Genomic DNA, 27,825 nt, shown 5'->3' with positions numbered 1-27,825 from the left:
GGAATCTGACCTCAAATTGAGGTCTAAATCCCCAAATTTTTGAAATTCCTAGTTTCTACCCAAACCCCTAATTCTACCATGAAAACTCTAGATTTTAGGTTGATAATTCATGAAATATAATGGGTAATTGAAAGAAAATGATTTAGAATCATTTACCAACACTTTGGGGAAGAAAATGTAGCTTGAAAATCGCCTCTAGCCTGTTTATTTTATGAAAAGTTGAAAAATGGCTTAATCCCATGTTTGATTCTGTTTTAAGTGCTGGGAGACAGTGTTCATCGCGTTCGCGAGAACACTGTCGCATTCGCGAAGAGTAAATGCTGCCAAGCCTTCGCGATGGTTACTCCCCCTGGCCTTCGCGTTCACGAGACATTGCTCACGTTCGCGATGAAGGAACGACTAACCCTCCCCCAGGTCCCTTATCGTTCGCATTCGCGATGAGCCGGTCGCGTTCGCGAAGGGTAAATCCCCCATCACTTCGCATTCGCGACCAGGCCTTCGCGTTCGCGAAGAGTAATAATTAGCCATTCCAGTTTCTACTTCGCGTTCGCGAGAGTGCCTTCGCGAACGCGAAGAAGGAAACCAGAAGGATTAGAATCTGGAGAAAACCGGATTTTCCAAAGTCCAAAACATCTTGTGGCCTATCCGAAATTCACCCGAGCCCTCGGGGCTCCAAACCAAACATGCACACAAGTCTAAAAACATCATACGAACTTGCTCGCGCGATCAAATAGCCAAAATAACACCTAGAAACCAACTCCGTTTTCTCACCAAATTTTACTGATAAGTCCTAAATATTATAATGAACATGTACTGGGCTCCGAAATCAAAATACGGACCCGATACTAACAATGCCAAACATCAATCAATTCTTAAAATAATTAAATTTTTAGACTTTTAATTTTCATCAAAAATTCATAACTCGAGTTAGGGACCTCTGAATTTGATTTCGGGCATACGCTTAGGTCCCATAATTCGATACGGACCCACCGGGACCATCAAAATATGAATCCGAGCCCGTTTACCAAAAATATTGACCGAAATCAACTCAACTAAAGTTTTTAAAGCAAAAATTCATATTTTTTATCAGCTTTCAACATAAAAGTTCTCCGGAAACGCGCTCAGACTGTGCACGTAAAATCGAGGAGGGTAAAAATGAGATTTTTAAGGCTTAAGAGTGCATAATCGAGTTCTAAAACATAAGATAACTTTTTGGATCATCACAAGAGATTATTTTCGATTAGCACAAATGAAAATCGCAGAAGTGACAAACGCATTAATTCGCATATTTGATACATATGTTCGAGCCGATTTGCACGCAAATTAACTATTTCATGAGTACATGTTATCTTACATCAATACAGATATTGAATAACTCTATCCTGAAAAAATTAGACAGATAGATAAAAAAAAAATTACTATTTTTTAATCTCTATTGTGATTTGACTCCAATTTTTTCATGAATTTTTATCCCACTTTATTAGGAGTAACAAATAGCCATCTATTAACGGGATAGGGGTACTTGTATCCTATTTCTAGTAGTTTAGGGGCAGTTTTGGACCAAAATTCAAATGAAGAGTAATATTTGTTCTACTTTCAATAGTCCAGGGGTATTTGTGGCCAATTTTCGAAGAAAGTTAAATTAAAAGAAGTCGCTAATAACGGAAACCATAAGCTAACCAGAAAAAAAGAAAATAGAAAAAGGCAAACCCTCAAAACCCACAAAAAGGAGCACTAGTAGCAGCCAATTAGGAATTAGCTACCACGACAATCTCAGTATCGGCAAGACAGTCCTTTGTTACTGATTTCGGACCGGATTTTTCCTCCTCATTAGCATAACAGGTAACCTTCTTTAGCACCAAATCTTTTACGCACTCACAAACAATCCCTTTATCAATGTTTTGCAAGAATGGGAGCTATTAATGCAATTAGAGAATGAGTTGACCGCCACTCGATTAATTTAGTTCCTTTATTCACTTTTGTTTTAAGGTTAGCGAATTTGCCGAAAAAGAAAAAGGAGTGTACTGTAGCCAATTTTGTTACCTTAGTACATGAGGTGTTCGAAGAAATGCGCCAAAGAAACTTCAGTGCGCCGATGCTCCTATGTCCCTTTCAGTTTTCCTGCTGCTTTTGACAGAGATGATCTATACGCTCTTTAAAGGATTGCCTCATCCCCGTTTCTATATTTGTCTTTGATAATATCCTGAAATTTTGTCCATTTCCATTTGCTAGAACTCTCCCACTTGGCATTATGAGGTCAATGTCAAAATTTCAGTTCACTGCCATGACTTGTAATTAGGTGTCGCAGAATGAATGGATCACAAAGGAGAACACTTCTATTCAATGGCCTGCAAACTGTCATGATTATAATTATTCTCTTCCGGCATTGTCTTGCAGCATCTGGTTAATTTTGTTAGATTCTAACTTATCAAAAGTTGTTTGTTAACTTCTTCTCTCTTGGTGAACAAACATTGTCGTTACTCATGATCAACTCAAGTATTTTTGCTTTCACTGTAGGCATTGGTTGCAAATTAATAGTACAGCTCCCAAAGTCTGGGAGTAGCTGTATGGATGGGTGAATGTGCCTTTCAGCGACTATTAGATGGACTTCGTTGCTCTATTACTGTGGTTGGAAATATCAGAATTCGTTAAGTGTGCTTCACTTTTGTGTAATAAATATCATAGATTAAGTAACTGTATCATCTTAGTAAAAGGATATCCTAGATTAAATTACTATAGCAGTTCAGCGGAAACAGAAATATAACCTAATTTCAGGTTATGTTAGTAGAATTTATTTCTCCAGCAGCAATAAAGATCTAATTTTTGTAGTTCCAGTTATTTAACGTTATGCTTCAGTCTTTGCTATGGATCTTGAGTCTTCTCTCTTTCCACCTATGTTTGCTTTTAGGTCTCCCCCCCTCTTTGTCCTCTGTTTCTGCGTTTAATTTGCATGTATGGTAGAATCCTCAGCTGTGAATCTTCTAACAACTGAACTCTTTGTGTCGTGTATCTAGTTTTGTTGGATTTAAGTAAGTATTTCTTGAAACGCTTTAAGATCATTATGCATACGTTAAGGATATCCATGTTCCTTAATTTTCAGATCACATTCCAACATCTGAAAGATGGTGTTTTATCGTGGTGTAAAACGCCCTATTGAGATCATATACAAGAGTTTAAATAGTTCTATATGTTGCGGACGTGGCTACTCTACTTTGACACATAGAGGAAATTCCAGTGCTGAGTCCAGAGGATATCTTTACAAACATGCGGATGGACCTAGAACATATGCAATGTCTATTAGGAGATATTCAGCCGAAATTTCCTCGATGGAGCAGATGAACTTAATAAAGCGGCTGAGAGAAAGAACAAGTGCTCCCATAAAAGAAGTCAAAACTGCTCTTATTACTAGCAATTGGGATATTGGCAAGTGTGCAAATCATTAGGCTTTTTTCCTTACTTAATTTCCTATTATTCTTTGCCACCGAGAATGATATGATAATATCTCTTCAATTCAGAGGCTGCTCAGAAGGACCTTAGGAAAAGGGGGATTGTTCTTGCATCAAAGAAGTCATCTCGGACTGCTGCTGAAGGGTTGCTTGCCTTGGCGCAGAATGAAAAGAAGGCAGCTGTTATTGAACTTAACTGTGAAACCGACTTTGTTGCAAGGAATGAAATTTTTCAATACTTGGTCAGTACTGGAGCTGTCTAACCCTACTTTAAACTTGTCTCATGCAGTAAGTTGTAAGATATTCCATTTAGGAATGTAGACATTAATTGTGACACAAACTTGAATGGAAGGCATAATATTCATTTTGAACGAAAGGGGGGTACAGATTTTGCTTGGATTTTGCAAGATAATCCTCCTAATTTATGATTCTGGAGATCTTATTTTCTTAATGGTTCTCTAAATAAGGTTTCTCTTTAACATAATTTGATAGTAACCTTCCTCTTCCCTCACCATGCAACACAGTCTCATGGAGTTGTTCTTATATATGCATCATGAATAGGCCTTATCTTTGGCAAAGCTGGCATTGCTGCTTGAGGGCTCACAACAGACTTCTGCTGCTATTCCTCTTGGACTTGAACATCTGGAGGTAAGTGGTAGGTTTTGTCCATCCTGAGGCTAACCCATGTTCTTTTTCTGTTCATTTATATGGTGTACATTTGAACTAGTTTTAGGACATTAGAGTATTCTGTTTAACATTTTGATGGATATTCGTACAAGTATATAAGTACTTTTGATTTCTGTTATACAGAATTTTGCTTTCTGTTGACTCATGCCTTCATGTAGAAGCATCCTGATCAATTACAGATGTCCAGTTTTCACATCGCAGATTCAAATCCTGTTATCTTTCTGCAGCTCTGCTTCTTTACGATCAGAACCCTTTAAATTCTTTGTTTCCTACAGGACTTGAAGATGAACCTTGACCATCCTAAACTGAGTGGAGAAAAAAGTGTGCAAAATGCAATAACTGAAGTAGCTGCAATGATGGGGGAGAATGTCAAACTAAGAAGGGGGTTTGCAATGTCCACTCCGTCGATTGGTGTGATATCAACGTATCTACATACAAGCCCTCAACCAGGTAGAATTCATATGAGATGCCTTGCTGCATTCAGGGAGTAGATGTTATTTTGCACCTAAATTTTTGCATATTTGAATTTGTGAATTTTCCCACTTGTGGAATTAAACTGTTTTTTCTTCTTTGGTTGTTGTTGTTGTTGTATTTGAATTTGTGATGGAATTTTCAAAAAAATAATTTTTAACAATATTTGAAGGAATTTGGAGCTTTTGATATTTGAAATAATAGTAAATCTAATTGTTGTCTCTGAGCCGAGAGTCTCCCGAAAACAGTCTCTCTATCCCTTTGGGGTAGGGGTAAGGTCTGCGTACATTGTACCCTCCCTAGACCCCACTAGTGGGATTCTACTGGTTGTTGTTGTTGTAGTAAATCTAATTCTTGTGAAAATATATGCAGGTGTTGGACGTATTGCTGGGATTTTATCACTTGAAGTAGAAGATCAGAATGTACCACAAGATGCCCTTCAGCATGTTGGATCAGAAATAGCAATGCATGTAGTTGCTGCAAAGCCACTGTTCTTAACGAAAGAAGATGTTTCTTCTGATGCACTAAGCAATGAACGCGAGATTCTCAAATCTCAGGTACTTGTCAATGCGCAGTGATGATTTATTTTTGCTGTGTTCACGTGGAGTTATAGGAATTATGAAATCAAAAGCTAACTTGCAAGTGAACTCTGATCTATGATGCTTGCGCTTAGAAAAAGAGTTGCCTGTTATTCATCATGAAGCTGGAGAAAAACTGGTTCCTTTCTTCCTTTTTTGAGGTTTTCCTCCTCTTGGGGGGGGGGGAGGAATGTGGTCGGAGCATCTGTTTTTTGTTGCATTTGATGTTGTAAAACACTTCTTAGCACCTTGTAATACTACACATAAGATGTAACCCATGTAGATCATTATTTGTGTTAATTGAGGATATGATATGTTCTCTTATATTCAGTTTGAGTATGCTTTTGTGATGCTCAGATCGGTTTTTCCTGTGCTTTTAAAAACGACGACATGCTGTCTAATTGTAAAGGCTCTCAGAATTTGGTAATTTGAATTTGCAATTAGAACAATTGTTAGGGCTCAGGAGATATATTCTAACACTTCGTGGAACCTGACACCTTGATTTGGTGTTCAGTCGATCCACTGGTCTCTATGCTTCTCCTGAGTGTTTCCATTTTACGGCATTCTTATAATTTGTGTGGAAACCAATTTTCTCTTTTGGAATGAAAGTGACCAATGTAAGAAACTGCTAAATAATCCTATGCAAAAAGAATGTGCTGATCGAAACCAGCAAAATGAGAAAACAAAAGACAAATACTTGAATTAATCGAGATGATAAACAAGAAAGAGAAGCAAACCAGCATAAACCAGTTTGATTCTTTGGGAATGCTACAATAGAGAGAATATAGTACCTGCAGGGTCTAACAAATCCGCATTGATGTTTGAATGATATGTTTCTGCTGAGATGTTAGGGTTTTGGTAGTAACAAGGTAAGAAAAGATTCTTTAGAGATTTGTATTTGGAAATTCTCTTTTCTTTACTGGAATACCCAGTTTGAATTACTCTTGATGGACCAATCATCTAAGTGAAACAAATACGAAAAGGTACTACATATAAGACTTTTGCTGAGAAAAATATCAAGTACAATGAAAAAGAGTTACCCTGATGTTGCATTCCTTCAATAATTTGCCAGTGAGTTATTTGGTACCCATTGATGACTCAATAACCAAAAGAATGCAAGAGGAGCTAACAAAGGGCTGCCACCATTCTCATTGTCAATGGCAACCCATATCATGTTGATAAAAAATGAAGCTTGCGTTCATTATGTTTCATCATCTTGTAAGGTTTAGATTCAAATTATAAGTACCTATTATGTTCCTTTACAGGCAGAGAGTTCGGGGAGGCCTCAGATTGCCATAGAAAAAATGGTTGAAGGCCGTATGCGCAAGTATTTTGAGGAAGTAGCTTTGATGGAGCAGAAATTTGTTGTGAATGACACAATAAATGTAAAGGTAAAAAAGTAATCATTTAGTTGGGTTGTCATTTTGCTAGATTTCTGTTTCTTTGCCTATTCACAAAGTGTCTCGCACTCACCATAATCTGATTTTCGCTTTTGAATACCGAATATTTGTTTTAAAATAAGATCTCAGCTGATGTTTGTCAGTGAGCATTTAGGATCAAGATGATAATACCAACTAGAGGTAGATGTAACACATCTGGATTCTGAGGCAATCACTTTAATTGCCCGTAATATGGCTTGGGTGCTAGAAATGGTATAAAATGGGTCTGATATGCCTTTATACGGGTTTGGACTGTCATAACTGGTTATAAAATATGCACCATTTATTTTCCTCATGTGGGTTGAGCGGCAATATCTGCTATCAAAATGGTAAGAAGCTGTAAGTGTCGTACATAAGAGCATAGTTGGACCTTCTAGGACCAGCTTTTTACTCAGATAGCTTCATGATCTTTTGGCAATGTTGTCAAAGGTGAAAGCCACTGGAAAATGCGAAGGCCCGCAGATGCTTTAAGCGCAAAGTGCAAATGAAATACATTTTAGTGAATAGAAGTGCAGAATGAAGATTGGTCATTAATGTATGTATGTACACATAAAAGTGAAGAAAAATTTAATAAAAACACAAGGAATAATTGTTGAGCAGAGGGACAAAAAAAATGCTCGAAGTTAAGATATGATTTGGATATTAAAAAAGATAAAATTCGGATCGCCTCTTCTCTGAGAGTATGGTTCTTTCCTCCTTTTCCTCTTTGAGCTCATCCATTTGTTGGGTCATCTATCCTTTTATGGAATTTATCCAGGTTCAGACACTCTTTCTGTAACAGAACTGCTTGACCACACCTATACTAAAAAAGAACACAAGAACAAATTGACAAACTGAAGAAGAATGAATTGGAGGCATCAGAAGAAGGACTGACGAAATTGTTACTTGTGTTGCAGTGAGTCAAGTGAAATACAAGAGCATGCCAATCAAATCTAAGAACCATGTTACATGTCTGATTCGGATGTAACTATACAGTTTTAAGTTTCTAACTCAGATTTGTCTTATACTAAGTTCAGAAATTTCCAGTTCATATACTAGGATATTTATGCATAACTTTCTACTACTACTCCATGGCTTTTAGTAAATGTCACCAGATTTATAGGGTTCAATCTCTTATTCCTCTTACTCTTAGATCAACCTGCTCTTCTTCTATGTGACTATGGCAAGATTAGGAGCTTGAAGCTTGGTTTTGGATAGTTCTTGCTGGTCCTCTTTGTCACCTTTTTGCAATGCTTAGTTGGTTGCTTACCACTTTGCTTTGTTTCTGCTCCCCTGCAATTCTGTATTTATTCCAGATAATTTATCAATGAATTTTCTCGACTATTAATACATCATTTTGATGAATATACAGAGAACCCAAGGGTCTCATAATTTGACCTTTTTAAAAAAAAAATAGAAGGCATTTGATTAGCTGGTTTTCATTGAAGCGCTCAACCTGCTTGTTGATTTAGGGCTTAACTGCTAAGTGTTCCTTCGACAATTGCAACAAAGCTCTCACATCTGTGGAAATAAAAACTTGAACCAGTTTAAATAATTTGGCTTGGGAGCCCAATTTTTGAAAATTGTAATAGTTGTCAGCACTTACACTTTTGTTGGCCCAATTAGTGTTACACTTATGGAGTTATTGGCTCGTCTGGATGTTACAGACATCCTTTTGTTCATTTTCTGTCAAATAGTTAGTTTAAATCTTTTGTGTGCATTGTGCCCTATTTAGATGTATTTCTGTGTCCACATATGTTAGGAGATTTCTGCAAGGCTCAAGTTGTAACTCAACATATCATCTTGAAGAAAGGAAGATAACTTGGTCTCACCTTTCAATTGATTGTTGAGTTTCTCATTTGCATTGTTTCTTACATGTACTGTCATCTCTTACGATGTTCACATGGATGACTAACTAGTTGACTCATCTATGAAAAACTTGCAGACATTGATAAGCAATCTATCCAAGGAAGTCGGTTCACCAGTTAAAATAGGAAGCTTTCTAAGGATGGAAGTTGGCGAAGGACTTCAGAGGTAAATTTGCACATGATTAAGACTTATTGTAATTCTCTAGGATTCCCGGTTAGTATCTTAGAAAAAGTTGTAAAGGTTTCCATGAATTTTTCAGCTTATTGTGAAGGCATTGAATTTCTTTCATGAAGTTAATGACATGATTGTGTAACCTGCTAGCAGCTAGCAGGAATATTATTTAAGCTATACAAAGTTGTGGGTTCTCTCTTCTGTCAATGAGTGCTCTCCCCTTTCCAAACCCACTAACTGCATATTTTACTTCAGCTTAGGTAGAAAACAAGTATCTTTTACTTTCGAGTAGAATAGTGCTTTTGTTTCCAATTGCACATTCACACAGTTAATGGGTTGAATCAATGTCCCTAGAAAGAGATCTTGACAATACAATCTTTTTGCATGACAAAATGGTCTCCTTGAAACTAATATATGTATGAGCATACTACTGCCTGGCAGTTGGGAGCTTTTGTCATAATTTTCAGTGCAAAGTTACCGTTTTCACGACCTCAGTGTATGCCAAAGCAGATTGACAATACTACTTTCGGCAATGCATGAGGTACTTAGAAAAGAGATTGGAGGACTTATTTTCAGATTATCAGTAAGCTGTCAAATGGTTTAAAATAGTGTGCACACATGTCAAACAGTAAATTTTTATTTTCTTGAGAAAAGGTAAGTGTATTATAGATATAGCACCAAGAGGGTGCTGTCAAAAGTATTTACAAACTACTGAAAGTGAATCCCTTTCTATTCTTAAACGGATCCTATCAGTTCTACCACTGCTTCAGCATCATTAATATAACTCTGGTTACACCAAAAATAAAACAGAAGTAAACAGTTCATTTTGATCTTCTCAATGGGCTCTCCTTTGTCTTCAAAGCATCTATCATGCTGGAATAGTCTGCCACCATTTCTTTTGCTTGGAGTTCCTTCCTCTGATGGTCAAGCACGTCTCGAACAGTAATTGGTACTAAAAACTAACCAGGGCACTGTGATAGCAAAAACTAAGCATCTTAAAAGCCCGTTAGGATTTAGGGTTTAGGGTTCAGGGTTCAATCTGTTTTTTCTTGTTATATTATTGGCACAGACTTCTAGACAAGCATTCTACTAACAAAAGAACTCTCAACTGAATTGGTGGAACCTTTATTTTACAACACATATTCTTTTCTTAACATGTCAGAAAAGATGATAGAAGAAAAGATTGTATTCTGTTCTTTGAAGTAATTAACATGGATGCAAATGGGATGCCATCATTACCTGCTTTGTGTTATAACTTGTGTTTGCATAGTCTGACTCCTGTATTATTGTTGATAACCGTACAGGCTTGAAGCATCAAATGAAAGTGAACCTTTGGCTAATGCTGCTTAACAGGAACAACTTTTTTCAAAATCGTGAGAGAACTGCCTAAGTCACTGTACTGTGAACCTCTACTTTCTAGTTTCTTATCTTCTGATTATATTCTTCATGTTATCAGTGCTGAATGGAGTCCTTAGGCAAGCTAAAGCTGAAGAGGTTTTGAATTACATTTGAATTTTCATAAATAGTATCATACAAGAATAAGATCTTCATTGTGTTATATTATGTTTGTTTGGATTCACACAAATTATTCTTCTATCGTTGTTGATTTATATGCCAAAGGACGTCCTTGTCTGTATCTTTTAGCAGATGCTTATTTTAATGGAAATACCTGTCAGATTCGGACCCGACTAAAGGAAACCCATGATAATGAATCTGATAAATAAGAGGTTTGCATGAGTATGATGTTTACTATTCTGACTATATTCCTCATGAAAGTTAAGTCTAAGCTTTGTGCTTTCATTTCATGGTTCTTTGCTGCTAATTTTATGTTTAGCGTTTTCTAATTCTACATTTAATCTAGTATTGCTCTTTGCTCATGAAGTTTATACATGATCCTGAAGGATGCTGCAGTTATGGAATGATTATGCAGCAGGAAGCTAGTACCTAAAACTTTGAAAAATAACCGGGCTTTTAAGTCAAATGTCCTTTTAACCTTACAATGACATGCAAAATAATATCTGCACATAATGTTACATATCAGAATAGGGAAAGGTAAAACAGAGTGGTTTGCTCCCGGCTTAGTGGAACTTGAGGCTGGTCAAGATGTTGTTGTTTACAGGATCAGCCAAATGGTCAAGGAGGTTTTGGTAAGGTCCAACTCCAGTAACCAAACCTTGAATGAAGTAACCCAAGATGGCCAACATAGCCAATCTTCCATTCTTAACCTCCTTGAGCTTCAAGTCCTTTAAAGACTTCTCATCTTTTCCAAACCCGAGAGGGTTAAAGAAAGGCCCGCCAGGGTATGCCGGGTCTCCAGAGCCTCCCAAGCCTTTCTCTAGCCCCAAAAAGTATTGTTTACCCATAGAACCTGGCTTGGCCCAGTCCTGGAATCTTCTGTGCTCAGCAAATCCCATGAGTGCCATCTCCAGTACAAATAGGGTGTAATTGTCAGCCCAGTAGCTGTATGTTCCAGCTGGAGGAATCACTCCGGTCTGGAACCATGGAAGAGCTGTTTCTGCTGGGATGAGACCAGCCTTTCCAAGAATCTCGGGCGCAATGGCTCCTGCTGCTCCTAACATAGCAAATCTTCCATTGATGATTTCTCCATATGCTAGCCATTTTGGCTCGATGAAACCTCCGGTACCTTCAGGGTCTGACAGTCCCAAGGGATCAAATCCATAATCACCAGGAAGGCTGTGGATTACATACAAATGAAGTTTTTTGAATAATCAGACTTAAGATAGCTATTTCAGATTTAGATAACATGCACAAGTCAGCAAGGCTATGGAGGTAGAAGGGTTAAGTGAGAGAGTCCCATCAGTCTTACCTGCCATCCAAGTATGAAAGGCTCTGCTTGGAGGCAAACCAGAGAGGCCTATTTGCTCCTTGCTGTTCAACAGAAAGTGTGTCAATACTTGAACTAAATGTAACTCAAGGGTGTGGCCTAGCCTAGCAGTAAATGAAGTGAGATGAAAATCCAGGGGGACCAGACTTAATATCTCAGTAAAGGCGAAAAACACTAGGTGACTTCCCATCTACCCAAGCCTTGGTGGGTACATTAACCCGGTGCTAGCTGGTGGAAGGCAGCAAGTACCCGATGGAATAGTGGAAGTGCAAGAAAGCCGACTCGGACACCATCGTTATTAAAAAAAAGTGTTGTACGTATCAATGTATCTGTTACTGTTATAGGGAGAGTGGGTTACCTTAACAGGTGGAGTGGCAGTAGCCCTTACAACAAAGGAAGCCTTCTTGATTGGAGATTGGAATGGTCTTCCTCCTACAATTTGTCTGGCAGCCTCTGCTGAGGAGGCAATGGACGATGAAGAGATCAATGCCTGTGTTGCCATTTTTTTCTAATTAAAATTGACTTCTGAAGAAGAAGAATAAGCACTCAGCTTTTGTTAGTAAACACAAGGTGGCAAATAAGGGACAAGGCATAGGCCACCAAGTATTATGTGGGGCTAGTGGAAAACAGAGAAATTGTGGTGGACATGAGAAATCTTGAATTCTCAGATAAAGTACGGTTTATAGTGCCGAATGAAAAGAGCACATGTGGCATTATTGCTTGGATAAAAGATTTTATACACTCCTAGTCGCAGAAATAAATTCTCAGATACTCTAGTTGCCACCTTGCCTTGGCCAGATTCATTCCTGTTCGAAATATTACATTCACATTGTGTTTGAAATTCCAGTAAATGAGAGGAGTAAAAATGAAAAAATAAATTTAAAAAATTCTTTTACTTTTTCTTCATAGAGGCATTAATAGAATTAAAAGGGAAGGCATAATTTTCTCTTTTTATTACCCCTCCCTTCATAATGAAATATACAATTTGTATAGTAACACGAAGTTGTGGTATATATCTAGCAAAATGCTTTTGCACCTAACATTTTCTTCATGGAGCTTTATATAAGAAGTGATTGTATTTCACTTACATAAAGCTTCTGTTATAAATTTAGTTCTAACATTTTAGGGGTCGCTTGGTTGGAAATAAGTTATCCCATGATTAGTTATTCCACCTTTCTATGGGGATAAAAAAGCAATGCAATCTCGGGATAATTAATTCCGGGATTAATTATATCGCAGTTTTCTACCAACCAAACATGGGATAAACTTTTCTTAAATTTAGTTCTGAGATTATTCCTTATCCCTCGTACCAAACAAGCCCTTAGAGTTAAAGTCTCATTTCTCTAAATTCTTTCCGTTACAACTTTATACATGCATCACTGAATTACAAAATTTGAAAGGATTTATCACGATAAAATTTTAAACACCACTATATAAGTAGACACTGCATAAATTCACCATCTCACATTCTCACTGACAGAGCAAATCCAACCTTGCACTATAATATCACGGAGTTGAGCAAGAAGGAAAAACGAAGCTACGACCAATTAATTGATATATTTGTGCAACGTGGACTGTTGTGTGAATGTGGTTATCTTTTATCTTTCTACGCGGTAAAGTTGTCTTCGCGTGACCTATAGGTCACGGGTTTGAGTCGTGACACCAGTTACTAATGCTTGCATTAGGTTAGACTGTCTACATCACACCCCTTGGTACATCCCTCTTTCGAACTGTGCATGAGTACAAGATGCTTTATGCACCGGGCTGCCCTACTTTTCATTTCTCTTTCTTTTTTGCTTTGTTCCATGTATAGAGTCGGCTGAAATAGGAGGTTTTTCAATTACTTTATATATCCTTTTTCTCTTACTGCTTCTTCCTTATTCTTTTTTTTAAAAAATTAATAAGACAAAACTACAAACAGAAAAGACAATATGCAAAAATAAATGTACAAGAATAATATTAAGTATATATTAAGATACATCTATATACAAAATGTGATGACCCGATAGGTCGTTTTGAGTCTTAACCCTTATATACGTGTTTCGAAACCTCTATTAGCTTCATTTGATATTTTTTTATTTGCGTGCTTAGTCTGTGTTGTTTTCCGAAAAGTTTTTACGTAAACATTTGAAGAAAATATATTTTTTGGCTTTAAAAATAACTTGAGTTGTCGATTCTGGTAGGTTCATATTGTGATTTTGGACTTGGGCGTATGTCCGGAATTGAATTCGGAGGTCCCTAGATTGATTTGACTTGTTTTCCCGAAAGTTAGCAATTTGAATGCTTGAAAGTTTGGTGCAATTTGGAGTTGGTTTGATAGGATTCAGACACTTGGTTGCGATTCTAGAGGTTCTTGAGTTTTCTTTTGAATTTCATGCGTTTTGATGTTCGATTCGTGGTACTAGATGTTATTTTGGTATTTTGATCTCGCGAGTTCTTATGATGTTATTACACATGTGTGCATGTCTAGTTTGGAGCCCGAGGGGCTCGGATGAGTTTAAGATAGGCGTCGAACCATTTTGAACATGTAAAACTGATGTTTCTGGTGTCTGGTGCATTGTGCTTCGCGATCGCGAAAGGAAAGTTTGGGGCTGAGGGTGGTTACTCTCTGCGAACGCGAGAGGAGGGTCATAAACGCGATGGCTTGGGGGGACTTCCCCTCGCAAATACGATGGAACCCTCGCGAACGCGTAGTGTTGGGATGGCTGGAGAGGTAGGTGATGGTTTCTCTTCGCGAACGAGGACCAGGGTTCGCAAACACGAAGGCTAGTTGGGAATTTATCCTTCGCAAGCGCGAAGGAGACCTCGCGAATGCGATGGCCTTTTGGCCAGCGCTCTTCGCGAACGCCTCAGGTGCTTCGTGAACGCGAAAAACATCTAACGCCCAAATATTTAAAGTGCTGAAAGTCGGGATTTGACCATTTTTCATCATTTTTGAAAGGTAGATGTGATGATCCAAAATATCATATTTAATTTAAATATTTATTTATATGTTCTAAGATCTCGAAAAGTACTATTTATCAATCCTCGACTTGCATGTGCAGTCCGTATAATTTTCTGAAAAGTTTTAATGTGAAACATTGATTAAAATGTGAAATAGTGCTTCAAAACTCATATGAGTTGACTTTGGTCAACAATTTGAGCAAACAGACTCGGATCAGTATTTTGACAGCTCCGGTAAGTCCGTATCGTGATTTGGAACTTGGGCGTATGCCCGGAATTGAATTCGGAGGTCCCTGGCTCAAATTATCGCCATTTAACGAAAACTAGAAATTTAAAGGCTAAAAATTTCTAAAGTTTGACCGCGGAGTTGACTTTATTGATTTCGGGGTCGAAATCCGATTCTGAAAATTGGAATAGGTCTGTTATGTTATTTATGACTTGTGTGCAAAATTTGAGGTCAATCGTATTTGATTTGATAGGTTTCAGCGTTGAATGTAGAAGTTAAAAGTTCTTAGTTTCATTAGGCTTGAATTGGGGTGTGATTCGTGGTTTTAGCGTTGTTGATGTGATTTGAGGTTTCGACTAAGTTCGTATGATATTTTAGGACTGGTTGATGTATTTGGTTGAGGCCCCGGGGGCCTCGGGTGAATTTTAGAAGGTTAACGGATCGAAATTTGGACTTAAACAACTGCTAGAAATTTTAGTCTTCTGGTGCAATCACACCTGCAGAATTTAGCTCGCAGGTTTGGGCCGAGGTCGAGGTCACGACCAGGCATGGGCCGAGGTCGAGGTCGCGACCAAGCATGGGCCGAGGTCGTAGAAGCGAGCAGATTGGTCGAGGTCGCGACTAAGCATGGGCTGAGGTCGCATAAGCGACCAGGCCTGATTTGAGGCCGAGGTCTAAGAAGCGAGCAATTGAGGCCGAGGTCGCAAAAGTGCGCAGTTGAGGCCGAGGTCGCAGAAGCGACCAGGCATGATTTGAGGCCGAGGTCTAAGAAGCGAGCAGTTGAGGCCGAGGTTGCAGAAGCGAAAATCCCTGGACATAACATATAAATTCGGGGGTTGACCATTTTTATCCATTTTTGGATTTTAAGAGCTCGGGTGAGGCGATTTTCAAGAGATTTTCACAGGAAAACATCGTGATTTGAAGCTTTCGGACACGAATTCGCGAGGCTAAGGTTTATTGGAATCTTGAATTTGGTGGCAAATCGAGGTAAGTGTCGTGGTTAACCTTGACTTGTGGGAATAGAACCCTTGAATTATTTGTTATGTGAAAAATTCATGTGAACAACGTATAGGCGAGGTGACGAGTGTCTAAACGTCGTCAAATTAATTGTTTGCCTAATTATTTGAAAATCATAAATTATTTTAAATCATGAATTAATTATTATATTAATTATTTCTCTCGAATTTCTTGTTCAATATTATGCCTTGAATCCATGCTATAATTGCTACATGCTTATTTGGATTATGTGTCCTAATTTTTACTTGACATTTATCATATTAAATATTAAATTGCCTATTTTTTCCTTGATTTCTACAATTAATTACTACTTGTCATTTCTTGTTTCCTAAATAAATCATAATAATTGTATGCTTTGTTGCCTAATAATTTCTTATTAAATATGATATTTATTGGAGTATTGTTACAATTAAGAGTTATTTAATTATATTGTTGGAGCGGGTTGCATGCCGCAACAGATTTTATTCTAAGTTTATATTGTTGGAGTGGGTTACACGTCGCAATGAAATTTCATTGCAAGTTTATATTGTTAGAGCGGGTTGCACGCCGCAACGAAATTAAATTAAAAGATTTTATTGTTGAATCGGGTTGCACGCCGCAACAGATTTTATTCTAAGTTTATATTGTTGGAGCGGGTTGCACGCCGCAATAAAATTTAATTGAAAGTTTATATTGTGGAGCGGGCTGCACGCCGCAATAGAATTAAATTGAAAAATTTTATTGTTGGATCGGGTTACATGCCGCAACGGATTTTATTCTAAGTTTATATTGTTGGAGCGGGTTGCATGCCGCAACGGAAATAAATTGAGAGATTATGACTGCTGAATTATTATTATTATTATTATTATTATTATTATTATTATTATTATTATTATTATTATTATTATTATTATTATTATTATTATTATTATTATTATTATTATTATTATTATTATTATTATTATTATTATTATTATTATTATTATTATTATTATTATTATTATTATTATTATTATTATTATTGTGTACAGGTTAATGTAAGCGACCTGCCTTAGCCTCGTCACTACTTCGTCGAGGTTAGGCTCGACTCTTACTGGGTATATGGGGTCGGTTGTACTCATACTACACTCCGCACTTCTTGTGCAGATACCACAGTTGGTCCCAGCGGCGTACAATAGATTTGCTTGGATTCAGCTATTCGCAGGAGACTTGAGGTATAACTGCATGGCGTTCGCAACTCTGAAGTCCCCTTCTACTATTCTTAGCTGTGTGCTTTCTTTCAGACAACTTTATTTTATTCAGGTCCTTGTTTGTATTATTCTAGAAGTTCGTGCACTTGTGACTTCAGTTCTGGGATGGTATTTAGACATCATATTATTTTTGGTTTGCACATTTTAATTCAGGTATTATTCTGGTTGTTGGTTTCTTTATTATTTAATTAAAATGAATTGCTAAAAATGGTTTAAATTATTCTAACGTTGGCTTACCTAGTAAGTGAAATGTTAGGCGCCATCACGGTTCCGAAGGTGGGAATTTCGGGTCGTGACAGTAGAGCTCGGCCTAGAGGCGATTTTGAAGAGATTTTCCATCCCCACTTCATTAGTTAGTGATTTTTAACTAGTTTTGATGTATTTCCATAATCACCCGTTGATTTCTAACCTTTAATCTAGGAATTTCATAGTAGAAATTAGAGATTTGAGTAGAATTTAGGAATTTCGCAAAATTGAGATTTAGATCTCAAATTGAGGCAGGATTTTGAAACAAATCGCATAACCGAGCTCGGGAATGAAAGGGTAATCGAATTTTGGTTCGAATCTCGGGTTTTTACCAAGCAGGCCCGAGTTTGACTCTTGTTTTTTTTTTCAAATTCATTAACTATTGAATCCTTTTCACTCGTGCGGTAGTTTCTAAGCTTATTTTGAATTATTTGAATCATATTTGGCTAGATTTGACTGGGTTGGAGGTTAATTCTAAAGGAACGAACGTGGTTGAGTGTTGATTTGTTTGTGGAAAGAGGTAAGTGTTGTGCCTAACCTTAACTTGAGGGAATTGGGACTTGTTGGTCTACTTGTTATATAAATTATGTGGGAAAACGACGTATATGCGAGGTGAGAGTGTATATGCACCATCGTGGAGTTAAAGCATGAGGGACTGGGCTATTTACTTCCATGTCTTCTTTTATTCTATATTAACTCTTGTTACATGCTTTAATTGCTACATATTCTTGTTATCCATGTCTTACAGGTTATTGTTGCTTAAATTGTTAATTGTTTCGATTTGTATATTTCTCACCCAATATCTGATTATCTGCTACATGCTTCTAATTGTATAAATTGTATATTTTCGTTGTCTCATGTTTTACTTACTTTTGCCGTTCTTATATTACTTGAAATGCTTTATTATGTTATTCTGATTATGCGAGTCATCTAGCTATTTTGTTATTACTGTTTTGCCAAGGTTTGGGATTTTAAAGTATTGGTTATTCTCTGTTTATTTTGGTAGTTACTTATTGTTCAGCATGTTTCATTTCTCTTTGTATTGATATTACAGAAATATTGGTGTTGAGTTATTTATGATGATAAATTGATATTGTATGATCGGGTTGCGCGTCGCAACGATATTAAAAGGAATTGATATTAGGGGATCGGGTTACATGCCACAACGGAACATGAAATGATATGATATGAAGAGATAAAGGACGAATTATGATATGAATAGATGATGATATGATGTGATAATTGAAATCAGATCATTGTATCGTGTTATTTATTGGTATCGGGTTGCACGCTGCAAACGAATTTGATATGTTGTAGTTGTTTGTGGTTGTGGAGTTTGTTCTCGGTATTGTGATATGAGATTTGAGATTATGTTATTCTGGGGCCCTCTGGTAGTTGACCTATGGGTACGGTTATTTGCGTTTGCTGCTTTATTTCTATTTTTATTTTTCTATAATTATTATTTCGTACAAGTTTATTGCGAGTGACTTGCCATAGTCTCGTCACTACTTCGTCGAGGTTAGACTCAGCATTTACATAGTACGTGGGTCGGTTGTACTTATGCTACACTTCTACACTTCTTGTGCAGATACTGGTGTTGGTCCCATCGGCGCATAACGGAGACTGCTCGGATTCAACTGCTTTTGGAGACTTGAGGTAGAGCTGCGGGCGTTCGCAGTCCCTGAAGTCCCCTTCTATCATATCTTTACTGTTTTCTTTATTTCAAATAGTTGTATTTCTGTAAGGCCCCGTAAAAATTTCCTAATGATTTAAGTTTTTAAAGAGCGCCAACGGTATTTGGGAATAATGTATTTGAGTATTAAAGGAGACCTATAGGATAGAGCTACATAATTTTGAATTGATAATGTATGTTTAAGGTGTGTTGGAACATACTAAGGAGTTTTGGGAATGGCAAGAACTTGTGTGGAATAAGTTGGACACATTAAGTGGAAAGGATGTTTCAATTGGCACAAGACCCAACTTCAAATGAATATAACTCCCTCAATATTATGACTTAGGTGGTGATCTGCCTATCAAATTAAAGCCCTTTGAATCTAGTTTCCAAGCGTCAAACCGTTTGTCATTTGGATATGTATACAGAAAGTTATGGCCATTTTACAGGACATATGTCATATGCGCGGCCATATGCGCAGCCAATGCGCGACCGCACATATTTGAGAGTTTCTGCCTCAGGTGCGCGGCCAATGCACGGCTAAATCCGCGGCCGTGCACGTAGAAACCCATTAAATACCCCTAAGGCCGGGTAGAGAGAGAGAGAGAGAGATAAGTCATTTCTTTGAGGTAGGGCTTGTATATCAAGGGGAATCCGCCCAACACCTCCCTCCCATGAACCAAGGTAATATTTTTGGAGTAATTTTGAGTTGATTACTACTCCTAAACACTTGTATTAACAAGGATTAATCTTGAAGATCCATAGATTTCCATTTAAATTGCCAAATTGGTCAAGAACACTACAAGTTGGGATTTTCATGAGTCTCACTACAATAGGTATGTCTACCATCTCTAACTAATATATGGGGATTATTTATATATGGAATATGTGTTATAACTTAGGGTATGGTGATTGGAAGCCATAAGTTCCCAATTTAAATACATAACCATTATAGAGATGGAAATGTGATTATTTGATAGAATTTTATTGGTTGGGTGTGGATGGATGGTCATGTATGTGATGGTGGAAGTTAAGAATTGTTTAAGAATGATAGTGGGATAAATTATTGGTAAATGATAGTAGTTGGATGAACTAATTCTATGGTTAAGAGATGTAGAGATTCATGCCTACTAGGTGTTTGATAAAATGCCAAAATGACCAAAAACCTGGAAATATTTACTAATATTGGTCCAATTGAATTATGTTGATGTAGATTGAAGTTGTAAGAGTAGTTGGTGGTTTTAATATCGCTAAAGAGCTCCATCAAGGTATGTTGGCTAAACTTTCTCTTGGAATTGAATTCCATAATGTTCCCGTAAGTATGAGTTGCGTATTAAAATATTGTGGCTTTAAATCATATTTCAAATGAAAGCTAGTATGCCAAATTGTGTGAGAAAATCTCAATATTCTTAAGACTCTCAATTGCTCATATGTGTACCTAAAGTCTTGATTGGAAATATCTTATTATTGACAACCTATAAAGGTAGTTGGAAATGAAATAATTGAATTGGGGATATAGAGTGTGGCCAACATGCCAAGAATTTAAGTTATGATTGTGTCTAGTAGTGCAAATAATTTGAGAGAATGCGATAAAGAATATGAAATGAGCCTCGACTCAATGGTGTTAAAAGTGATTTGGAAAATAGAATTTGCCTAAGAGCTTTTGTACTCAATTCATGCCAATTAGTGGCTGCTTTAACTAATGCTATGCTTTGTGAGTATATCCAGTATGATTCGAGTTCTATATACTCATGTGTTGAAATTGTATATTGTCCTTTTTGGGGAAGAGTATTGCAAGAGTAAATGGTGTATTATTTATGATTTTTCATGTGTGTTTCTACTGTTGGTTGGTATGCCTCATTCTTTGGGAAGAAACCATTTGTGTTTGAAGTTCCCATTTCAAATGAATTTGAAGTATATGATTTCTGAAATTTTCTATATGTTGATATTGATGGTGATCTTTGAAATTGAAAGAGCAGAAAGTGTGGAATATGAAATACGGCCATCGTGCCAGAAATAAAGAATCTTGTGAATGGCCAAATGAGCCAAGGAAATATTGTCGTTATGAATGATTGGAAATACTAATGAGAATTTATACAATGTGAAAGATGTTGAGGTGAGTACAATTGTAATTATCTTACTTGTGTGTGCAAATCAAAAATAAAATATTTTTGGGAGCATCATTAGTAAAATCGAGGAAGGGTAGGTCATAAGGCCCACACCTGAAACTACATGTGCCGGTGTAGGAGTGGATTGTAGTTATTCCCCTTATTTGGGATGAAATTGTGATATTATTCCCCTTAATTGGGATGAACTGGTAATAATTGTGGAATAGAAAAGTCAACCTACACGGCATATGTGGAAAGATGGCCTAGCTGATCGGGTGGAGAACGGACTCCATGTTGCGCACATTACTACTCTTGGTAACAACTTTCTTTCGCATCACCTGTCAAACCACATTGTCCGTGGGGAGATGACCTAGCCGATCAGGCGTGATCGAACTCCGTTCTAACAAAGACGGTGCAATATCGGTGCTAATGATCTAACAACCAAAATTGTATATAAAGTTCGTATTTTGAAAATTATTATGTTTTAACTGGATATTTGGATATTGTTGATTGTGACTTGATATTTCTATGTGTTGCCTTTTTTTTTTTTTATATGGGCATTCTATTTTGAAAGAGGACTTTTAGCTATACATACTAGTGCTATTCGACAGTACTAACGCCCCTTTTGTCGGGGGCGCTGCATCTTTAATGGATGCAGGTGGTTCTACAGCAGGTGATATTGATAAGTGATAGCAGTACACTCTTTTTAGCTGATTTGGTGAGCCCCACTTTATTTCGGGGTCATGTATCTTTTGTTTCTCATGTACTGTGTTTTGAGGTATAGCCGGGGCCTTGTTGCCAGCATTTCCATATTACTCTTCTATTGTACTTAGAGGCTCTGTAGACAGGTTGTGGGTTATGGTTGATGTTGGGAATTGAACTAGAAATGTTGTTATTTGGAAATTATATTTTTCATTAATTCTATAAATGCGTAATATTTTGGAAATTATGAATGAAGCTGCTAATGGGAATGAAATGAGAGTTATTAATGAAATCTTTTCAGTGTTGATTAATGGAGTACATCTCCTCTTTATTCATGGATGAGTGTGGGTAGAAGGTAATCTAACAGGCTTACTCGGCCGGGTTCTCTCGGTTGAGCGTCAGTCGCTCTCCTCGATTTTGGAACGTGATAATTTTGTTCAGACTTTATCTATAGAACTCTAGAATACTCATGTATTCGTGACTCTAGATTTCTAGGATATGTTTAGACTACGCTACATGGTATTTATTATATCTCTTTCAGACTATTGCAGTTTCTTATTATTAATGTCTTGATTTAAATTGTTAAAATTGGTTAAGTAATTAGCTAACGTTGGCTTGCATAACAAGTGAAATGTTAGGTACCATCACGACCCCGAGGTTGGGATTCTGGGTTGTAACACAAAAACTTTTATAGGGAGTGAAAGTACTTTTTGGCTTTTGAAGAAAGAATATGGCGAATATGTCTTCTATAATATAACAAAAAGGATTGTCAAAAGGATTATAATACGATAATTAGATAATCACAGGATTATTTAATGGATATATTTTATTAGTAGATGTTTGGTCAATTGGACTAAACATAATTGACCAAACATGAAAGTCAGGCCTCTTTATAATGGTGTCGTTTGTCCTGACATTTTTGATTGTTATAGCGAATCACTATTGTACACCTATAATAACATATAATATTTAAATCTTAGTTGGTTGTTATAGACAAAAGTTATACAAACAACCATTTTTCTTAAACTTTAATGTTATGAAAGAAAATAAAATATTCAAAGTTAAAATCCCAAAATATATTGATGTTTCATTAATTTAAACTTTAAAAAAGCTAACACATTGTTATTAAATTCATAAATGGTTGTATTGTATCTACAAAGAACTAAAACTAATTGAGAAGTAAAAAAATTCGAGTATAATGGAAGAAATCTACAATTGTAGCATGTTTTATAGATTTCGATATCTTCATGGTAATATAATGCATGATGTAACGACCTAGCTTGTCATTTAAAGAATTTAAGTCCCGTTCGGCGGCATAAGGTCCTGCGCAGCTTCGTATTATGTGTATTGACTTGCGTGCATGGTTGAATTCAGTTACCGGATGATTCAGAGTGATTTGGGATACTTAGTCCCTAAAACGGAAGCTTAAGTCTTAGGATTTTGACCGTAGTTGGAACTATCTGAAGACGACTCTGGAATGGAGTTTAGTTGGTTCCGTTAGCTCCGTTGGGTAATTTTGGACTTAGGAGCGTGTCCGGACTGTGAATCTGAGGTCTGTAGCCAATTTAAGCTTGAAATGGTGAAAGTCAAATTTTTGAAAAGTTTGATCGGGGGGTTGACTTTTTGATATCGGGGTCGGAATCCGATTCGGGAAATTTGAATAGCTTCGTTATGTCAATTATAACTTGTGTGCGAAATTTGAAGTCATTCCAGTTTGATTTGATGTGTTTCGGCACAAGACATAGAATTTGAAAGTTCAAAGTTCATAGATTTTGATTTGAGGTGTGATTCGTCATTTTGATGTTGTTCGATGTGATTTGAGGCCTCGAGCAGGTCCGTGTTATGTTATGGGACTGGATGGTGTGATTGGACGGGGTCCCGAGGGGCTCGAGTGTGTTTCGGGGTGGTTCCGGACCAAGTTTGGGTGTTTTAATGCTGCTGGTTGCTGGTTCTGGTGTTGTTCTTCACGTTCGCGAGGAGCCTCTCACGTTCACGAAGAAGGATTTTGCTGTTGGAACTTTGCTCTTCGCATTCGCGAAGAAGGAAATTTTGCTATTCGTCGTCTGACTTTAGAGGCTCATATCTCGCAATGTATAAGGAATTTGGAGATGATCCAAAAATGAAAGTTGTAGCTCTTTGTGTCTAGTTTTCAGAAAAATAAACCATTTATCATTTGTAGTTGTATACAAAACGTTATGGTGGATACACTATAGGCTATTTGGGAAGAGTTTGGAAATCTCTGTTGCACAGGGCTGATCTTGGAAGCTTATATCTCATAATCTATAAAGAATTGAGAGATGAACAACAAATTAAAGTTATAGCGCTTGGAGTCTGATTTTCGAAAAGTCAAACCATTCATCATTTGGAGTTTTGTACAAAATGTTATGACCATTATACTAAAGGCTGTCTGAGAAGAGTTTGAAAATGACTTTTGAAGAATTTGTTCATCGCGAACGCGAAGAACAAACCCCTGGGCAGCAGAATAAAGTCCAAATTCGTGTCATTCTTCCATTTTTGGACCAAGGAAGCTCGGGTGAGGCGATATTTTGAGAGTTTTTCAAAGAAAACATTGGGGTAAGAATTCCTAACTTGATTTTGGTTAAGTTACATGAATCTATTGTTGTTTTTATCACTAAATTAGTGAATTGGGTTGAAAAGTTTAGAAAACCCTCTTGGTTTAAATTTAAGATCTAAAGGTCGATTTATTATTGGAATTCGATTAAATTGGTATGGTTGAACTCGTATCGGAATGAGTGTTCAGAATTTATGAAAATTATGTCGGGTTCTGAGAGGCGGGTCCCGCGTTGACTTTTGTTGACTTTTTGGAATAGAATTTTAAGTCGACATATTAATATTCGGAATTGTTTCCGATGAATTTTAATAAAATTATACAATTAATTTGGATAGATTTGAGTGGTCTGGAGGTCAATTCAAGCAAGAAGGCGATTTTGGAATATTAGCGTAACTTCAAAGAGGTAAGTGTCTTGCTTAACCTCCAGTGGGGGAATTACCCCTTAGGCATCGAGTCTTATGTGCCATTTGTGAAATGTGAAAAGCCGTGTACGCGAGGTGACGAGTACGTACTCGGCTTATATGTGTAAAGTTTTATTGAGTTAAAGTCTTGAGCATATTGTGTGGTAAATTGGATAATTGTTGGTATATATTTAATCATCTAATTGTCGTGCCTAAATCCTTGTTGTTGTTGAATCTGTTGTTATATGACAATTTGATGTGATTGTTACTTGATTATTTATGTAATTCTGTGAATTTGTTGGTTTGATAATTATTGGAATTTAATTTCATTATGGATTTTCCCTCTGCAGATAATTAATTAAATGAGCTTAAGAAGAGGTGTTTATATAATTATTGAAAATTTGAATTTAATGAAGACTTTGCTTTATGTTGAGTAATTTCTATCTCTATTGATTATTTTTGGGTGTTGTACACATTGTGTGAAACTTTTGGCTATTTGTTGTGAAATTAATTAACTTGGTTGTAGCTTTGGAATTTGGTTGTGGCCATTGGGCAAATTGTGATATGAATTGATTTTGTTATGTTGCTATGATAATTTTTCGTGTAAATTATTGTGTTGTGTGAGTTGTTATTTTGGGGAGATAAGGGTGGCCATATAATAATGAGGATATTTGGCACGTGAATTGTCCGTGCAGTTGAGATATGAAATGCTGGCACGAGGTGTTGTGATGAAATGATAATGATATTTGGCACGTGAGTTGTCCGTGCAGTTGTGATATGAAATGAGGGCACGAGGTGCCTGGGAAATATGATGATTTAATTATGGGCACGAGGTGCCGTGGAAGCATGAAAAATGGGCTGAGACCCATGTTTACGAAAAATATAAAAATGGGCCGAGACCCGTATTTTTATGATTTTGAAATGAAGTGTCACATGGTGACTTTTAATTGAAATAATTTTATTCAAAATATTTATTTGGAAGGATTTTTATTCAAAAAGAATTATATGAAAGAATTGTATTTGAAAGATATTTATTTAAGGAAATTATTTTTGAAGATATTTATTGAAAGAATTTTATATTCGAAAGATGTTTATTTGAGGAAATTATATTTGAAAAAGAGTTTTATTCGTAAGAATTATGTGTGAAAGATATTTAATTGAGAAACTTGATTTAACTTGGTGTAAATATATTTATCAATTGTTTAGTGATATTAATGGTGATTTTATTGTCTTACTGTGCATATCACTGGTTGTTTTATGTTGCCCTTATTGTTATTTGTTTCCTGCTATTTTGTATATTATATTGCACAGGTAATTAGACTAGTGAGTGTTTTGACTGTACCTCATCTCTACTCCACTGAGGTTAGTTTTGATACTTACTGGGTACCGACCGTGGTGTACTCATACTACACTTCTGCACATTTTTGTACAGAGCCAGGTATTGGAGACATCGGAATTGAGCAGAGTTAAAGCAGGATCGTAAGGATTCAAGGTAGAGCTGCTTAGTCGTCGTAGTCCTTGGAGTCTTTTTATTTCATTGTACTGTTAATTTGTAATCAAATAGTATTATATATTCGGTCCTCGTGATCATTCCATGTATTCAGTTAGAGTTCGTGACTCAGTACTACCAGTCTTGGGAGGTTGTATATTATAATTATTTCCGTTGTTAGTTTAAAAAAAATAAAAGTGGCTCCAAAAATGTAATTGAAATCAGCTTACCTAGTCTTAGAGACTAGGTGCCATCACGACGCCTGTGGTGAGATTTTGGGTCGTGACAAGTTGGTATCAAAGCTCTAGGTTCATAGGTTCTACGAGTCACGAACGAGTTTAATAGAGTCTTGCGGATCGGTACGGAGACGTCTGTACTTATCTTCGAGAGAGTATAGAACTGTTAGGAAATTTCCATTTCTTTCATTCCCGTCGTGCGGAATTTGTTGAATTTGGAATTTGAACCTTTGTATCTCCATTTTCTCACAGATGGTGAGGACACGTGCTACTGGGTTAGCTGAGCAGGCATCCGCACATACTACTAGGGCTGCAAGAGGCCGAGGTGGAGGTCGAGGAAGGGCACATGCTGCGACTAGAGCACCTGTCAGAACAACAGTTGAGGAGCCACTAGTAGCTCCAGTTGGGGGACAGGTACCAGAAGCACCTGTTGTTACCCCCGGACTTCAGGAGACTTTAACACAGTTCCTGAGTATGTTTGGTACATTAACTCAGGCGGGATTGATCTTTGTTGCACCAAACATTCCGCAGATCAGGGGAGTAGCTCAAACTCCTATCACAACTCTAGAGCAGCAGGTTCATGTTTGTCAGATTCCGGGTGTAGTACCGGTACAACCTGTTATTCCGGTTCGGCCTAAGGTCAGGCCCGAGACATCAGAAGAAGAACAAAAGAGACTTGAAAGGTTTAAGAAATATAATCCACCAACTTTCAATGGCACAACTAGAGATGATGCCCAAGGATTTCTAGAAAATTGTCACCATATTCTCCGCACCATTGTAGAAGTGAGCGGAGTCACCTTTACTACATTGTAACTATCAGGCACAGCGTATCGGTGGTGGAAAATCTATGAAGAAGGTAGACCAGCCGATGCCACACCACCAACTTGGGCTCAATTTTCAGAAATGTTCTTAAAAGAGTCTGTTCCCCAGACTCTCAAAGATGTGTGGCGCATAGAGTTTGAATGGTTGCGTCAGGACATTATGACAATGTCAGAATATGTTATCAGGTTCAGTGAGTTAGCCCGTCATGCACCTATCTTGGTTCCTACAATCAGAGAGCGGGTCCGCAGATTCATTGAGGGGCTCGATTATGATATTAAAATATGCATGGCTCGAGAATTGCAAACTGATGCTCCATTTCAACAAGTAGTGGAGATTGCAAGGAAGATTGAGGGCGTTTTAGGCGAGGAAAGGGAGTCTAATAAGGCCAAAAGTTCTTGAAGATCTGGAGGGTTCAGTGGGTTTTACTCTTCATCTAGAACCCATTATAGCGTAGGCTCGAGCAGTCGGTCAGCTCAATCCGCACATCAGATTACTCTGAGTGTTCTAGTTTATAGCGCACCATCGACACGAGATTCTTACAGTGGTTATTCTAGTTATCCGGCGCAGACTCAGTACGAGCAGCCGCGACCTTAGAAGTGTTGTTATGAGTGTGGTGATACTAGGCATATCATGAGAGATTGTCCCAGACTTGGGAGAGGTGGATTTCATCAGAACAC

At 37.2% G+C, this 27,825-nt stretch overlaps 2 protein-coding genes across 3 annotated transcripts; one reads left to right on the top strand and one right to left on the bottom strand.

Annotated features, from left to right (window-relative positions):
• The first annotated feature begins 1,671 nt into the window (after nucleotides 1-1,671).
• Nucleotides 1,672-10,276, top strand: LOC107817322 (elongation factor Ts, mitochondrial). Of its 2 annotated transcripts, none has more exons than XM_016643124.2 (9): nucleotides 1,672-1,842; nucleotides 3,101-3,423; nucleotides 3,516-3,688; nucleotides 4,008-4,094; nucleotides 4,409-4,583; nucleotides 4,977-5,161; nucleotides 6,448-6,573; nucleotides 8,546-8,634; nucleotides 9,945-10,276. In XM_016643124.2, the coding sequence occupies exons 2-9, from the start codon at nucleotides 3,123-3,125 to the stop codon at nucleotides 9,988-9,990; spliced, it is 1,182 nt and encodes a 393-aa protein (XP_016498610.1). In that variant the 5' UTR covers nucleotides 1,672-1,842; nucleotides 3,101-3,122; the 3' UTR covers nucleotides 9,991-10,276. The 2 variants fall into 2 exon arrangements, with proteins under 2 accessions (XP_016498610.1, XP_075097716.1); XM_075241615.1 differs by lacking the exon at nucleotides 1,672-1,842 and adding an exon at nucleotides 2,531-2,647.
• Nucleotides 10,277-10,591: 315 nt separating this feature from the next.
• On the bottom strand, nucleotides 10,592-12,086 carry LOC107817323 (chlorophyll a-b binding protein 8, chloroplastic-like). The gene is made up of 3 exons (XM_016643125.2): nucleotides 11,844-12,086; nucleotides 11,468-11,529; nucleotides 10,592-11,334 (listed from the first exon to the last, which is right to left on the bottom strand). The coding sequence occupies exons 1-3, from the start codon at nucleotides 11,985-11,987 to the stop codon at nucleotides 10,719-10,721; spliced, it is 822 nt and encodes a 273-aa protein (XP_016498611.1). The 5' UTR covers nucleotides 11,988-12,086; the 3' UTR covers nucleotides 10,592-10,718.
• Between the last annotated feature and the right edge of the window lie 15,739 nt (nucleotides 12,087-27,825).

The sequence above is a fragment of the Nicotiana tabacum genome, chromosome 21, assembly GCF_000715075.1.
Source record: "Nicotiana tabacum cultivar K326 chromosome 21, ASM71507v2, whole genome shotgun sequence".
NCBI classification, from domain to species: domain Eukaryota; kingdom Viridiplantae; phylum Streptophyta; class Magnoliopsida; order Solanales; family Solanaceae; genus Nicotiana; species Nicotiana tabacum.
The sequence above is the reverse complement of the archived record's forward strand: the minus strand, read 5'-3'. Positions and strand labels throughout refer to the sequence as shown.

Bases quoted from the DNA above. Each gene is read 5' to 3' on its own strand.
- LOC107817322 (XM_016643124.2), top strand. From the start codon at position 3,123: ATGGTGTTTTATCGTGGTGTAAAACGCCCTATTGAGATCATATACAAG. The intron at 3,424-3,515 runs GCAAGTGTGCAA...TCTTCAATTCAG, and splicing joins TACTAGCAATTGGGATATTG to AGGCTGCTCAGAAGGACCTT. The intron at 3,689-4,007 runs GTCAGTACTGGA...CATCATGAATAG, and splicing joins ATGAAATTTTTCAATACTTG to GCCTTATCTTTGGCAAAGCT.
- LOC107817323 (XM_016643125.2), bottom strand. From the start codon at position 11,987: ATGGCAACACAGGCATTGATCTCTTCATCGTCCATTGCCTCCTCAGCA. The intron at 11,530-11,843 runs GTAACCCACTCT...TCTGTTGAACAG, and splicing joins CTGCCACTCCACCTGTTAAG to CAAGGAGCAAATAGGCCTCT. The intron at 11,335-11,467 runs GTAAGACTGATG...TGTAATCCACAG, and splicing joins CTTTCATACTTGGATGGCAG to CCTTCCTGGTGATTATGGAT.